The sequence below is a fragment of the Boleophthalmus pectinirostris genome, unplaced genomic scaffold (assembly GCF_026225935.1).
Source record: "Boleophthalmus pectinirostris isolate CB_2022bp ecotype Guang Dong unplaced genomic scaffold, ASM2622593v1 HiC_scaffold_1, whole genome shotgun sequence".
Taxonomy (NCBI): Eukaryota; Metazoa; Chordata; class Actinopteri; order Gobiiformes; family Gobiidae; genus Boleophthalmus; species Boleophthalmus pectinirostris.
The window spans coordinates 34,666,514-34,679,072 of NW_026570970.1; the positions used below are offsets into that span (position 1 = coordinate 34,666,514).

General features: G+C 40.8%; 1 protein-coding gene across 1 annotated transcript in view; it reads left to right on the forward strand.

The window, feature by feature from the left end:
• hibch (3-hydroxyisobutyryl-CoA hydrolase) overlaps positions 1-12,559 on the forward strand; it is a 33,061-nt gene that overhangs the window by 2,692 nt on the left and 17,810 nt on the right. Inside the window, exons 2-7 of the mRNA XM_020933287.2 lie at positions 16-58; positions 916-1,047; positions 1,811-1,895; positions 3,905-3,985; positions 5,225-5,277; positions 11,272-11,350. Of these exons, the coding sequence (XP_020788946.2) occupies positions 16-58; positions 916-1,047; positions 1,811-1,895; positions 3,905-3,985; positions 5,225-5,277; positions 11,272-11,350 (473 nt within the window). The remainder of the gene's footprint in view (positions 1-15; positions 59-915; positions 1,048-1,810; positions 1,896-3,904; positions 3,986-5,224; positions 5,278-11,271; positions 11,351-12,559) is intronic.

The window sequence follows — 12,559 nt, forward strand, 5'->3', positions numbered from 1 at the left end:
TGTTTGTTTCCACAGACTAAGGAGTGTATGCCGGCTGCAGAGAATCCAGAGCCACATGGTGAGAAACTATGAAATGATTACATTTAATACATGTTAAATACATTTGTTTATATGAAGTCACGATAAACTTTGATGTTGAAATATGTAGAGTTACCACAGAAATCCACCATGTTTGTGCCAGTAGTGCAAAACTCTCATAGAAAAGTAAACAACCGATAACAACCTGTTAAACTGTTGGATCTTTTCTGATAAATGCATCTATGAGTCTGGTTTAATATTAGACTCACTGGAAATTCTGAATAAAATGAGGGGTTATTAAAATCACAAAATCTATTATGTTAATAAAGGTTCACAAATATGTAACTTTTCTGGTAGTAACTATTTGTCTCCATGGAGGTGTTTTTTTGTCTGGAATGCTCCGCGATATGGCATTGAATTTAGCTATCTCTATGGAGACAAGCAGGTGACGTCACCAGGCCAAGTTGCATGTCAGATCTATGACAAGGCAAACCTTAGTAAAAAAGTCCCATTCAAAGGTCAGAAATGAACCTTTCTTGAATAGCTTTAGAATAATGTTGAGTTGTATCAGAACAAGTATAAGAGCACATAAACTAGTATACACCCATGGGCACTATGGAATCTACCTGGACCACAGAGGGATTACACAGATATAAGGACACATGGGAATAGAAAGGAAAGTACTATTTAATGTTGAAAATCACATTCTACTGCCTAAAGAAATTGTGGTTTTAATATCCTCATGGCATTGGAATTGGTATCGAGTATCGAATCTATTCCTCAGTATTGAAATTTTAGCACCATGACACTGTAGGAATAAGTGACTGAAGGACTACAGCCTTAATTTACAAAAAAGTTGGCTTGCTACTTTTAAATGCTGGCATTTCTTTTGTTCAGATGTCGTCCCAGCCAGACCCTGAGGTGCTGCTGCAGAAAGTGGGCCGGGCCGGAGTCATCACAATGAACCGCCCCAAAGTCCTCAACGCCCTGAACCTCAACATGATCCGGACCATTTACCCACAGCTCAAGGTGAAACCATAGACTGTGTGTATAAAGGGACATAACCAACGCTCTAGCCGTGTTCCAAATAGGGGTTGAGGTTCAAGCCAGTGCTTGAAGGAACGTTGGAGATGGTTCATGTCATTTTACTCACTTTATTTATTTATGCTGGTCACTTTTTTTAAAATTTTGGCTACTGTTCTGTTGTGATGAAAAGACTGACAACTGTTTGTCTTTTGGACACATGCACACTCAACTTTATGTTGCAGTAACTAGGATACTGCGTATACATGCCCCATGACTCAACAAGGATACTAGAAAAACCCAGGCATAACCTGAATACTGATGTGCATGTATATGTCCACACTCATTGAGTGGAACAGTGATCTTCAAGGAGGAGCCAGAGCCCAAACGTGGGACTGTGAGGCACAACTTCAGTGTTTGTGTTGTCAGACGCAGCCTCGTCTCCTTACACTACACACAGCAATCTACATTTGGTTTGTCGATTAAAATTGAACGTGATCAACAAAATTCTTAATGATCAATTATCGATTAGTCAACTAATCGTGCCCATCCCGAGTTCAAAGCGCAACAGGGTAAACCACATGCCACATTCATACTAGGCAAGGTGGATGAAGTGTCTTGCCCAAGAATGGAACAACAGTGCACTGCCTCGTCATAGCTGGAATAGTACTGCTGACGTTTTGAAGACCTTGCCAATATTTGATCAAATTCTTCAAAAATGCAACACACCAAATGTGAAATGACCCAGTTGTGTGTGTGTGTGTTGCAGAAATGGGAGGCAGACAGCGACACGGACCTGGTGATCATCAAAGCTGAGGGAGGAAAGGCGTTTTGTGCTGGAGGAGACATCAGAGGTGACACGGCAAAATAAAACTACTCATTCACTTCTCTGGGTTTTAAAGTGCATCTGACAGGTTTTCGTGTTTTCAAATTATTTCTTCATTCAGAGGGATAGTAGGTGTGGAGAATATTTATCAAAGTTTTATCAAAGTGGCAGTTTGTGAACAAAAGCGGGAAACTATTAAATAAAAAATATTCTGGGATCCACAATACACACTTCTCCAATACTTTACAAAGATGGTATGAATAAAACAAAATGCAACTCCATGTTTTTGTTGAGGTAACAACATTGTAACATGGATTAAAGCTCAGAAGAGTCCATTTTGCCTAATATAAGCTCTTTAAATATGTTATATGTTATCATTATGTTAACCATGTTTACTGAAATGCTTCTCCCTGAGTTTGGGAAGGCATGGCCCGACTTTGTGTATCCATGTGTGATTATGATGCCGCTGCGATCCTCATGTGTGTGGTGTCAGTGTGACTAATCAGATCTGTCATATCTTAACCACCAAACCACGGCAACAAGGGCAGACGGGGTGACGGACACAGACAGGCGCAATACACAAACTTGAGGTATAGCGAAAATAATAAGACTTTATTATTCCCCTCTCGTAAAGTGGTAAATTTAAAGTGCAGCATCTCATCCACATTATCCTTAGAAATTGTCCTCCACAAATAATGACCCTCAGTCTTCAAAACATCGCTCTTAATCCAGTTTGAGGCATTCTTTAAAAGTAAAAAGGCAAGAGTAGTTTCCCGTCCATGCAGTGTGCGGATCACGGTGAAGCTGCAGATTAGTGGTAGTACTTCCTGTGGACATCTCCAGACTTCCGTGCTTTAAAAATCATGTATCTGAAATGTTGCACCACATTTGACATATAATAATAACACAGTTTTGACTTGTAACTAAACTAGAAGTGCTCTGATCTTTTGAACACTTAAGAGTCTCAAAGCGAGTGGTTTTACTCTAGAGCGGAAACAGCTGAAGTGAGAAGTGCTCACATCTCATGCAAAATACATTTTTCAGAGCTATCTACCTTCTAAGAGTGATGTGTGGGCCTTGTATATGTCGCTGAAGTGGTTTTAAGATTGATTTGGCTTTTTTTTTAACCAGTTGCAGCGTATTTCTGCCACCCTCCCATGTGACAACGAACTAAAGCTGCTACAACGATGATGCGGCAGATACACCTATGATGCGTTTGATGTAGCAGAAAGCGTTTCACACCCGCCCCCATCCCTCGCTCCACCGCCTCCGCCTCGCATTGGCTGACAATTCCCACATGAACACTTAAACAAAAGCGACAGCATAAGCTCATTGTTCTACACTGCAGTGAACACGATATAATAAGTTTATCTGCTGGCGTTTATTAATACTTTACTAATCAGTAATGTTCAGCTGATGCTGAGGTGGTGCTTGCGCTTCATGCACCTCAAAGTCCTCGTCCGATTCCGGGTCCAACACATGCGGCTGAACACGCTGTATCTCCGTGATGAATAAAAGTTTATTCCTACCGCTATCAGGGTGCACGCCTGTCTCCCCCTCCCTCCCTGAGATGGGAGGACGAAGGGCGACTCACTTAGAGCCTACGACACATTTTTTAGGGCGGAGCCTGTGCTTTCTCAGGACGGGGCGGGGGGTGAGCAATAGTCGGCCTTTCATAGTTTCTGGTCTGTGAGTATCTCCAAGAAATCAGTAAGATTTCATAACTGTTGTGTAATGGATGTTCCAAAACCCAAATTGTGCTTGTGTATGTGCAGAAGATACAATGTGAAAAGAGTTATTTTGCATGAGATGGGCCCTTTAAGGCCTTTTGTCCGCAGACATTTCGACTGGAGATTTTCAGTCTCATAAGATTCTCCTCATGTCAGTGGTGTGTGCTTTTGGTCGCACCTTTTAAAAATCATTTAAGACCAAAAAATCCTGTAGTGTGTGATGGCCTTAACCTGTCAAATGCACTTTACATTCACTTCACTTGGGTTTAAGCTTGAATAATTGTGCATGTTTTGTTGTGGTCTACAGCTGTGACAGAGGCTGGAAAAGTGGGAGATTCTCTGGCTGAAGACTTCTTTAGGGAAGAGTACATCCTGAACCACGCCATCGGTAAGATTAGGAGCTTAACTCATATCTGTAGTATCGGCCTTATGATCTTGAAACTCAATCCATTAACCCAGAAAAATGTAAACATGGCTATTGTTTATGAAATATTTAAAAGCGCACTAAATTACTTCCATATGTTTTAGAACACTCTGCTTCATGTAACTTTCAACATGTTTTTCAAATTTTCTTCACAAACTTCTCTTATTACTATAGTTTATATTTACAGCAGGTATTATCCCACCAACTGAAAGGTGCACTATGTAACTTTTTGTTTTGGGGTCAGTCACCTGCTTGTTTCTGTGGAGATGTCATTGCTTTGCCCGGAATGTTCCACAGTGTGACATTAAACAGCTCTACCTTACATTTGTTCAGTTACAAGTGGGTTTATAGCTCAAAAATACCTAGAAAAACAGGGATTCTGACTGAGCGGGTTCGCTTCTCCTCAGATCTGACCTGTAACATAGTCTGGTTTGGCCTCCATGAAGATAGAAAGGTTTAATGTCATACTGTCAAACATTCCAGACATCTCCATGGAGAAAAGTATTTATCAGACCCTCCACCAGAAAAGTTTCACAACGCAACTTTGAGAAATATCTTAAATTTGAGCAGGTGAAAGTACTGACACCTACTGGTCCCCATGGAGATGCTATTGCTTTGCCTGGATTATTTTACAACCAGGTGATATTGGTCATGAGATTCCTTGGTTTTCAAGGGTTTTTTTTTTAGAAGCAAAACACTTGCAATATATATACAAGTATAAAATAGATGCATTAAAAGCCAAACTGTGGAACATTCCTATCAAAGCAATAACATCTCAGTGGACCTGTGCTAGTGGCGACCCTCCACCTGAAAGGTCTTCATCAGTGACAAAGTTCATTTAGTTGTAGTAACTGATTTCTCATCTAAAGCGGCAATAACCATCAGTAGGCCTTTGGTGATAACACATTTTGAAGCGCGATACATTGCTAAAGAGAAATATAACGATAAACGATGGTGGTAAAACTACTTTATGCCACTGATACAATAAAAAAAAGCAGGATAATCCCAGTTGACCATCATAAAAGTTACTTAAAAACTAAAATAACGAACTTTTCCCCATTATTGTGAAGAAGATGCACACAAGATAAAGCAACTGTCTCAAAAAGACGTTCATGTTTGTGGTAGTTGAAAATCGTTCTGTAAATAAATGTGTACTAGGTATACTTTCAAAGTAAAGTGGCATTATATTTTTCTTTCTTCCAGGAACTTGTAAAAAGCCTTATGTTGCTCTGATCGATGGCATCACTATGGGAGGGGTGAGTACTGTGTGTTTTTAAAGCCTCACTATGTAACTTTTGTAGTGGAGGCTCTGTTGCCTGATTGTCTCCATGGAGATGTTATTGCATTGCCTAGAATGTTCCACAGTACGGCAGTAAACCTGCTTATCTTCATGGAGACAAGTAGGTGGCACAACCAGGCCAAGGTACGGGTCAGATCTATGGAAAGGCATAACAACTTAACGTAATAATTCATGTTTTTTGTAATAAGATGAATGCAAAATAGATTCCTTTAATGTCATATTGTGGAACATTTCAGGCAAAGCAATAACATCCTAATGCAAGAGCTTAACCAGGCCTAAGCCTGGACTAAACGTGAACTAAACCTGGACTAAACAAGGACCAAACCAGGACCAAACCAGGACCAAACCGGGACCAAACCAGGACCAAACCAGGACCAAACCTGCACTAAACCTGCACTAAACCTGCACTAAACCTGAACTAAACCTGAACTAAACCTGGACTAAACTATCACACAAGTGCTAAACTGTCACAAGGGTGACTCATTGCTACATCTCAGTTGGCCAGCAGGTGTCAGTGTTTCCTGTGTCTCTGTCTCCTGCTCTGGAGGCTGACCCAAACCCAGCTTCTGATTGGATGAATATGAAACAAATAAGAGCTTTTTTCTGGAGTTTTATACATAATGATCTTAATTTGAACTGGTTTTGTGTCTAAAAATATCTTCATTTTAGTATTTGTCCTAGTGTTGCCATAAGTATCGAAAATCAGCTACTAATCAATACTAAAACTAGTATTGTAACAAGATATCATTTGAACAGGTGTAGAAGAGCTCATAGACTAGTATACACCCATGGACCACTGTGGAACCTACCTGGACCACTGAGAAATTACACAGAATAGAAAAGAAAGTTCTACCATTTAATATTGAAAATCACATTCTGTTGTCTAAATAAAGAGTGTTTTTTTTTTTTTTTTTTTTTTTTAATCAGAATCAGTATTGAGTATGAAGTCGATTCATCAATATCGAAATGGAGTTTGATATTGTAGTATTGCGACAGTACTACTCCATGTGCACGATGCATGTCTCATTCTTTACCATAAACTCTGAGTCCCCTGAGGCTGGATCCGTAGACGCGGAATGTACACGGGGTTACTCTCATTTCCTGTTTGTCTTGTGCTTAGGAGTTTTAAAATAACGTTTTGAAAATAACTTCCTGGATGAAAGTTTATTTAATGCTTAATCAAATGTGAAAGACTAAAAAGAAATCCACATATGTCAAAATACTACAAAATGCATTCTTATTGTGCAGCTTTAAAGATGGGGGTATTTTCATTTTCAACACTCTCGGTCACCCCTTCCCTTGCTCCCCTTGCTCTCCGTGCTAAGTCACTTCCCCTTCAGAGAGCTATCACAACACAGTCAGCACGCACATCGCATCGGGTCTGTGAAGCTGCTGTGTACAGTTTTGTGTCCTGTTTTTGTATATTTATGGAGAATTGGGTGATGCAGGCTTGTGGGCGGAGCCTCGTACAGCTAACCGTAAGGAGGGTTTGAACAGGGCCTAGGAGAGATTGCTAAATTACTCAAACATGCATGGATGAGGCGTGTTTTTGATGAAGTAACAACGTTGTAACATGGTAATAAAATAGTTATTGTTTGATGTAAATATTTGTAGACAAAACACATATTTGCTTCTGGATTCCCACCTGATGATGTCATGAGGTGAGGTCCAGTCAGCTGAGGTTCAGTAACAGTTCCGGCTTTTTCTGTACACAAGGATATTATACTGTAAAACCCAGGGGACACATTTCACCAGAACACCGCCAACATATTTATCAAATTGCTTTCTACGTCATGCTCCAAATTGAAATATTTGTTGAGATTAGTTGAAGAGTGAACATTTTTGACTTGAAATTAACTTGACTTGAAATTTTGACCCATTTTCACTCCAAAGGAAAAAAAAACATGAAAAAGGGTCAAATCAGGAACCAAATTAACAGGAATAAAACATAAAGAGTAAAATTACAGTGCAAGGCCTGAGCAAAATTGTGTAATTGTTTTAGCAAATCAAGTCTAAACCAATAAATTTGGTCAAAAGGCAAAACTAAAGGAAGGGTCTCATAACCAGTAACAAACTATTTTTTCCGTGGATCTAATGAAAACCAAATCAACAAGAAAAAAGACCACATGCCATCAAAGTTCCGCAAAATTAAGACAAAACTAAAATAATTAGCTCTGAAAAATAAAATAAAAACATAATTGGATACACAAACCATCCATCCATATCTGTGTATCATTCATTCATTTGTTTTTAATATAATATAATAAAAAAAAAAAGAAAAAAACAAAAAAAAAAAACACTTTCTTCATTATTTATCTCCAAAACCAAAATGAAAAAGAGATAATGATTTGTTTTTTCAGTTTTCGATTTTGTGTTTAAATGAATAATGGAAAAACGGATAGCGGCCGTTTCCCGTTTTCGTGTCTTAAACTGCAATGCTGGACTAAACCAGGACTAAACCAGGACTAAACTGTTTTCAGTCTTGATCTGGTCCCAGTCCCAGTCCTGGTCTCAGTCGGTCGGTCTATATGTAAAAAGTCAGAGTTTACCGATGATTCATAAGTTAAATCTGTCTTTATTTAAATATATTTTTTGTTTTTTTTCAGGATAAATAATAGTTTTTGCGTGAACTCCCCCTGCAGGTGTCGTCCAGTGAGCGCAGTTTGAGTCCGACACGCCGAGACGCGTGACAGGTTTGAGAGCTTCTGCCACGCCCCCTGCAGCCCTAGAGTGAAACTGCAGGGGGCGTCGGCGAGGGCTCTAATCTGCGCATCAGCAGACTTCCTGTTTCCAGATAAGAGCAGAGGGTAAACACGAGAGAGAAATACGCATAGGCTCTAGGTACATTTTTGTGTTATTTTGCACAGTGGAGATGCTTTACTTTTCCCACCCACCGCACGAGAAGCTGTGACGCCAAGAGTTATAAAAGTCAGGGAGTAATTGTAAATGAATAAATGTCACGAATGGAGATGTAATTAAAATAAGAACAGCTCCCATTAACGTGAAACAGTGAAAATGCTCTCTCTTCTGTCTCTGTCTCTCTCTCTCTCTCTCTGCTCCTCTTTCTCTCACCTCTCTTTCCTCTCTCTGTCTCACCCTCTCTTTACCCTCTCCATCACCCTTTTTCTCTCTCTTATCCTTTCTCTCTCTCACCCTGTCTCTCGTTCTCCCTTTCTCTTTCTTTCCTCTCTCTTAGCCTGCCTCTCTCTCGCTCCCGCCTCTCTCTCTAACCCTTTCTCTCTCTCACCCTGTTTCCCTTTCTTTCCCTCTCTCTCTCACCATCTCTCTCCCATTCTCTCTCACACTCTCACAACTTTTCTCTCTTTCTCCCCCTCTCTTTCCCCTCTTTCTCTCTCTCGCCCTCCCTCTCACCATTTCTGTCTCTCTCTTTCCTCGCGCTCTCTCCAGCTCTCTTTCCCCTCTCTGTCTCTCTCTTTCTCCCCCCCTCTCATTCTCTCATCATTTTTTCTCTCTCTCCAACTCTCTCCTTTCCCCGCCTCTCTCCCTCTTTCTCGTTCTCACCCTCTCTCTCACCACTTTTCTCTCTCTCTTTCTTCTCTCTCTCCCATTCACTTTCCCCCCCTGTCTCTCTCCTGTTCTCTCCCCCCACACCATTTCTCTCTCCTCCCTCTCTCTCCTTTCCCTCTCTCTCTCCTTTCTCCCCCGCTCTCTCTTTCTATCTATCTATATCCGTCTATGTATCTATCTATCTCCCCCTGTCTCTCTCATACTCTTTCACCACTTTTCTCTTCACTTCTCGCTGCCCCCTCTCTCTTTTTCCCCCTCTCTTTGCCTTCTTTCTCTCTCTCACCCTCCCTCTCACCTCACTCTCTCCTCGCTCTCTCTCCCGCTCTCTTTCCCCTCTCTGTCTCTCCCTTTCTCTCTCTTTCGCTTCCTTTTTCTCTCTCTCTCCCCCCTCTCTCTCTCTCCCACTCTTGTTCCCCCCTTTCTCTCTCTCTCTCTCTTCTCTTTCTCTCCCTGTCTCTCTCTTCCCCTGTAGCCCAGTGCCAGTGTGGTAGTGCCCTGTGTGTAAACATGTCCTGTTGTGTTTACGTAAGCCCTCCCCCACATTCACTTATAAGGACTCCCGCATCAGAACTGCTCCTCTGCTTTTATGGGCACTTAAACAACCACACAGATACAGGAAGTCTCAGGGCTCGAGCCTGTGCTCTGGAAAATATACACGAGGATGAAAGCTATCCCCAAGAAATACAACAATTACTTCAAAGTACTAAAACGAAGTCTGACGAGTTTTAAACTAGACGTATACAGAGAGGGTTTTGCACTTCTACGGGGTATTAACTGAAAACATATCACACATTTAGATCACCGTGTTGCCTTTTATTGTTTTGAAAATGCTGAATTCCACCGAATCATCTCCCCGTCCTTTGCTCTCTGCGCTAAGTCGCTCCCCCTTCAGAGCTCGGTTACATTACAATCGGCGCGCATCCCGCTAATGTGTATAGTTTTGTGACAGGTTTTCGTACATTTATGGAGAATTGTCGTGTGGGAGCATGGGTGACGTAGGCTTGTGGGCGGAGCCTTGTACAGAATCTTACAGTTAACCGTAAAGAGGGTTTGAATAGGGCCTAAGAGAGAACACTAGATTACTCAAACATGCATAGGAGATATCTAAAACCTCTTCAGACACGTTTTTTTTTTTTATTTATAATTTTTTTCATTTTAATACACAGCACTTTAATAACAAAACAAGCATAAGACTTAACAAACACGCATACACACATAACAGAAAAACAGAACAACAACAAACAACAAAAGAAGAATAAATATATAAAAAGAAGTGATGGGGAGGGGGTATAGTACAGAGTTTCTCAATGCAGTGTTTGCATGTGTGTATTTACATTTTAGGGCTATCAAATCAAATTTGCATTTTACCGTATTTTTCGGACTGTAAGTCACACCAGCCAAAAAACGGATAATGAAGAAAAAAACATATATAAGTCGCACTTTTTGGGGGAAATTTATTTTATACAATCAGAGACCAGGAACTGACATTTCATCTTGAAAGGCAGGTTCTAGTAAAAACAATAGAACAGAACAGAGAATAACAGGTTGAATAGGCGTTAATATGTTAACGTAACATATTATCAGATAACTATAGCATAAACAACAGAACATAAGTTTACCAAACTCTCGATCTCACCCCAAATCACATAATCATTGAATTCTTCATCCTCGGTGTCACTTCTGAGCAACTCCACACAACTTTGGTTGTCACTGAAGTCCAGGCTTTGTCACCCAGTAGCTTCCAGAAAAGTTGCATGGTGTGAAGCTGTGTTCTCCATTCCCACTTTCCGACAATCCTTCACAAGTTTCTCGCTCACTCCAAACTTTCTTTCTGTTGCTCAATTACCGTTTTCTGCTGCATATGTCACTACTTGCAGTGGAACAGTGGCTTTTTCTGCAGGAGACATACGCAGAAAACTCATACACAAGCCTAGAGTGCCCTCTCGCAGCTGTCAGTGTGAAAAATTGAATATATAAGTCGCAGGACCACCCAAGCTAATATTTTATTTATTTATTTTTTCTGTTTTTGTTTTTTTGGCAACACCAAAACGCACTTACACATACATTATACAAACGTATACATACACATCCATTTTGACATTTTCGTTTTCCTTTTCAGACTTGTTTTTTGATGAGGGAACAACTTTATAACATGGCAGAAATGCTCCAAAATTGCATTAAAGCTGCTCTATAATGAAACTACTGTTATTTTGTGTTTAACATTATCAGTTTTTTCATGTTTTTTGAGCAACTAACACACTTGTAATTGAATAAATGTAAGATGGCAATGCTATTGAATATTCCAAGCAAAACTATCTCCATGGAGAGAAGCAGGCGCCCGACTCTCCACCAGAAATGTTACACAGTGCGGCTTTAATATTTCTCTTCATTCTTAACATGTGTTTTTCTTTTTTTCTTTCAGGGTGTGGGGCTGTCCGTGCACGGGCGTTTCAGAGTGGCCACAGAGAAGACACTGTTTGCGATGCCTGAGACTGGGATCGGTGAGAAACAACTCGGATGATGGAAAAAGACAAAAATATAATGTTATAGAGCCTGTGGAGACACGGGGAGGGCATCTGACATAACCTCAAACACAGTGACATTTCAGAACACGTTTGTACAGATCTAAACTACAACTAAGACCCCATGGAGAGACATGAAGGACATCTGACATACAGAAACATGTTTGCTGAGGTCTAAAACGTGAGCAGCTTTAACACAGAATAAGGCCCCATGGAGACTGGAAAGTGCAGAGCAGTGGGTAGAGATATGGCGCAGGTGAATTGTAAGGTATTTGTGAAAATTATTGAATAGTGTTTGTAAGAGTCAAAATGTTGGTCACACAGGTGCTGTTTGTGTACATTATTTCTTACCGTGCCTTAGGGCTGAACTATCTTATCGTTTTGGATCGAAAATCACAATCTCAGACAACATGATTTTGGGAGCATCAAAGCCGTGGTTTTTTGCAGTGCTCCTAACGTCCAATTTAAGGGCAAAGTTTAGTTCTGCATCCACTCAACGCACACTGCCGCCGTTGCCTTGTCACAGTCAATTTGATTCTGTCGAGGTCTATGCGCCGCGAAGTATTTCACTACCATAACAACACTAGGAGGCTAGGATTTAAAACTGGCATTCATGTAAAGTTTAACGTGAAGCATTTCCAACGCAACACAAGCACAGAACAGACTCGCCATCAACAGCACATACTCTGTCACAGAAAGAACATTCATATTCCACTTAGTCTTGTCCTTCAGTTCGACAGAAGCTGAACCGCATCAGCGCACAAGGAGCGAACAGTTTTTTTTTAGAGGTTATAGTTTATGCAAATGAGCCATGTGGTTTTAAGTTTAGTTTCTGTAAAACATGTGAGCAAAGCTGCTGTAGGTGACAGGACGGGTGCACTGTGTGGTTTAGGGTATGGGTGTATTGCTCTAATGCAGAGGGGGCGGGGCTCCCGCGGGCAGGTGCATGTGTACCTGTGGAAGGGTTTAAAAGTGTGCTCTTACCTGTTACTCAGTTTTGACTGAAGGTCAGGGCTGGGTAGCCATAATTTTTGTTGACCGCCACTCTTTCTTTATATTCACCCTTTATTTTCCAGTTGGTTCTATCCATCATCTTTGCTGCGCTGGGACAGCTGTATGTCTGGTAATAAATATACAAAATGCATTCTGGATCCCAGCGTATTAGTTTACAATAGCCCCCATGGGCGT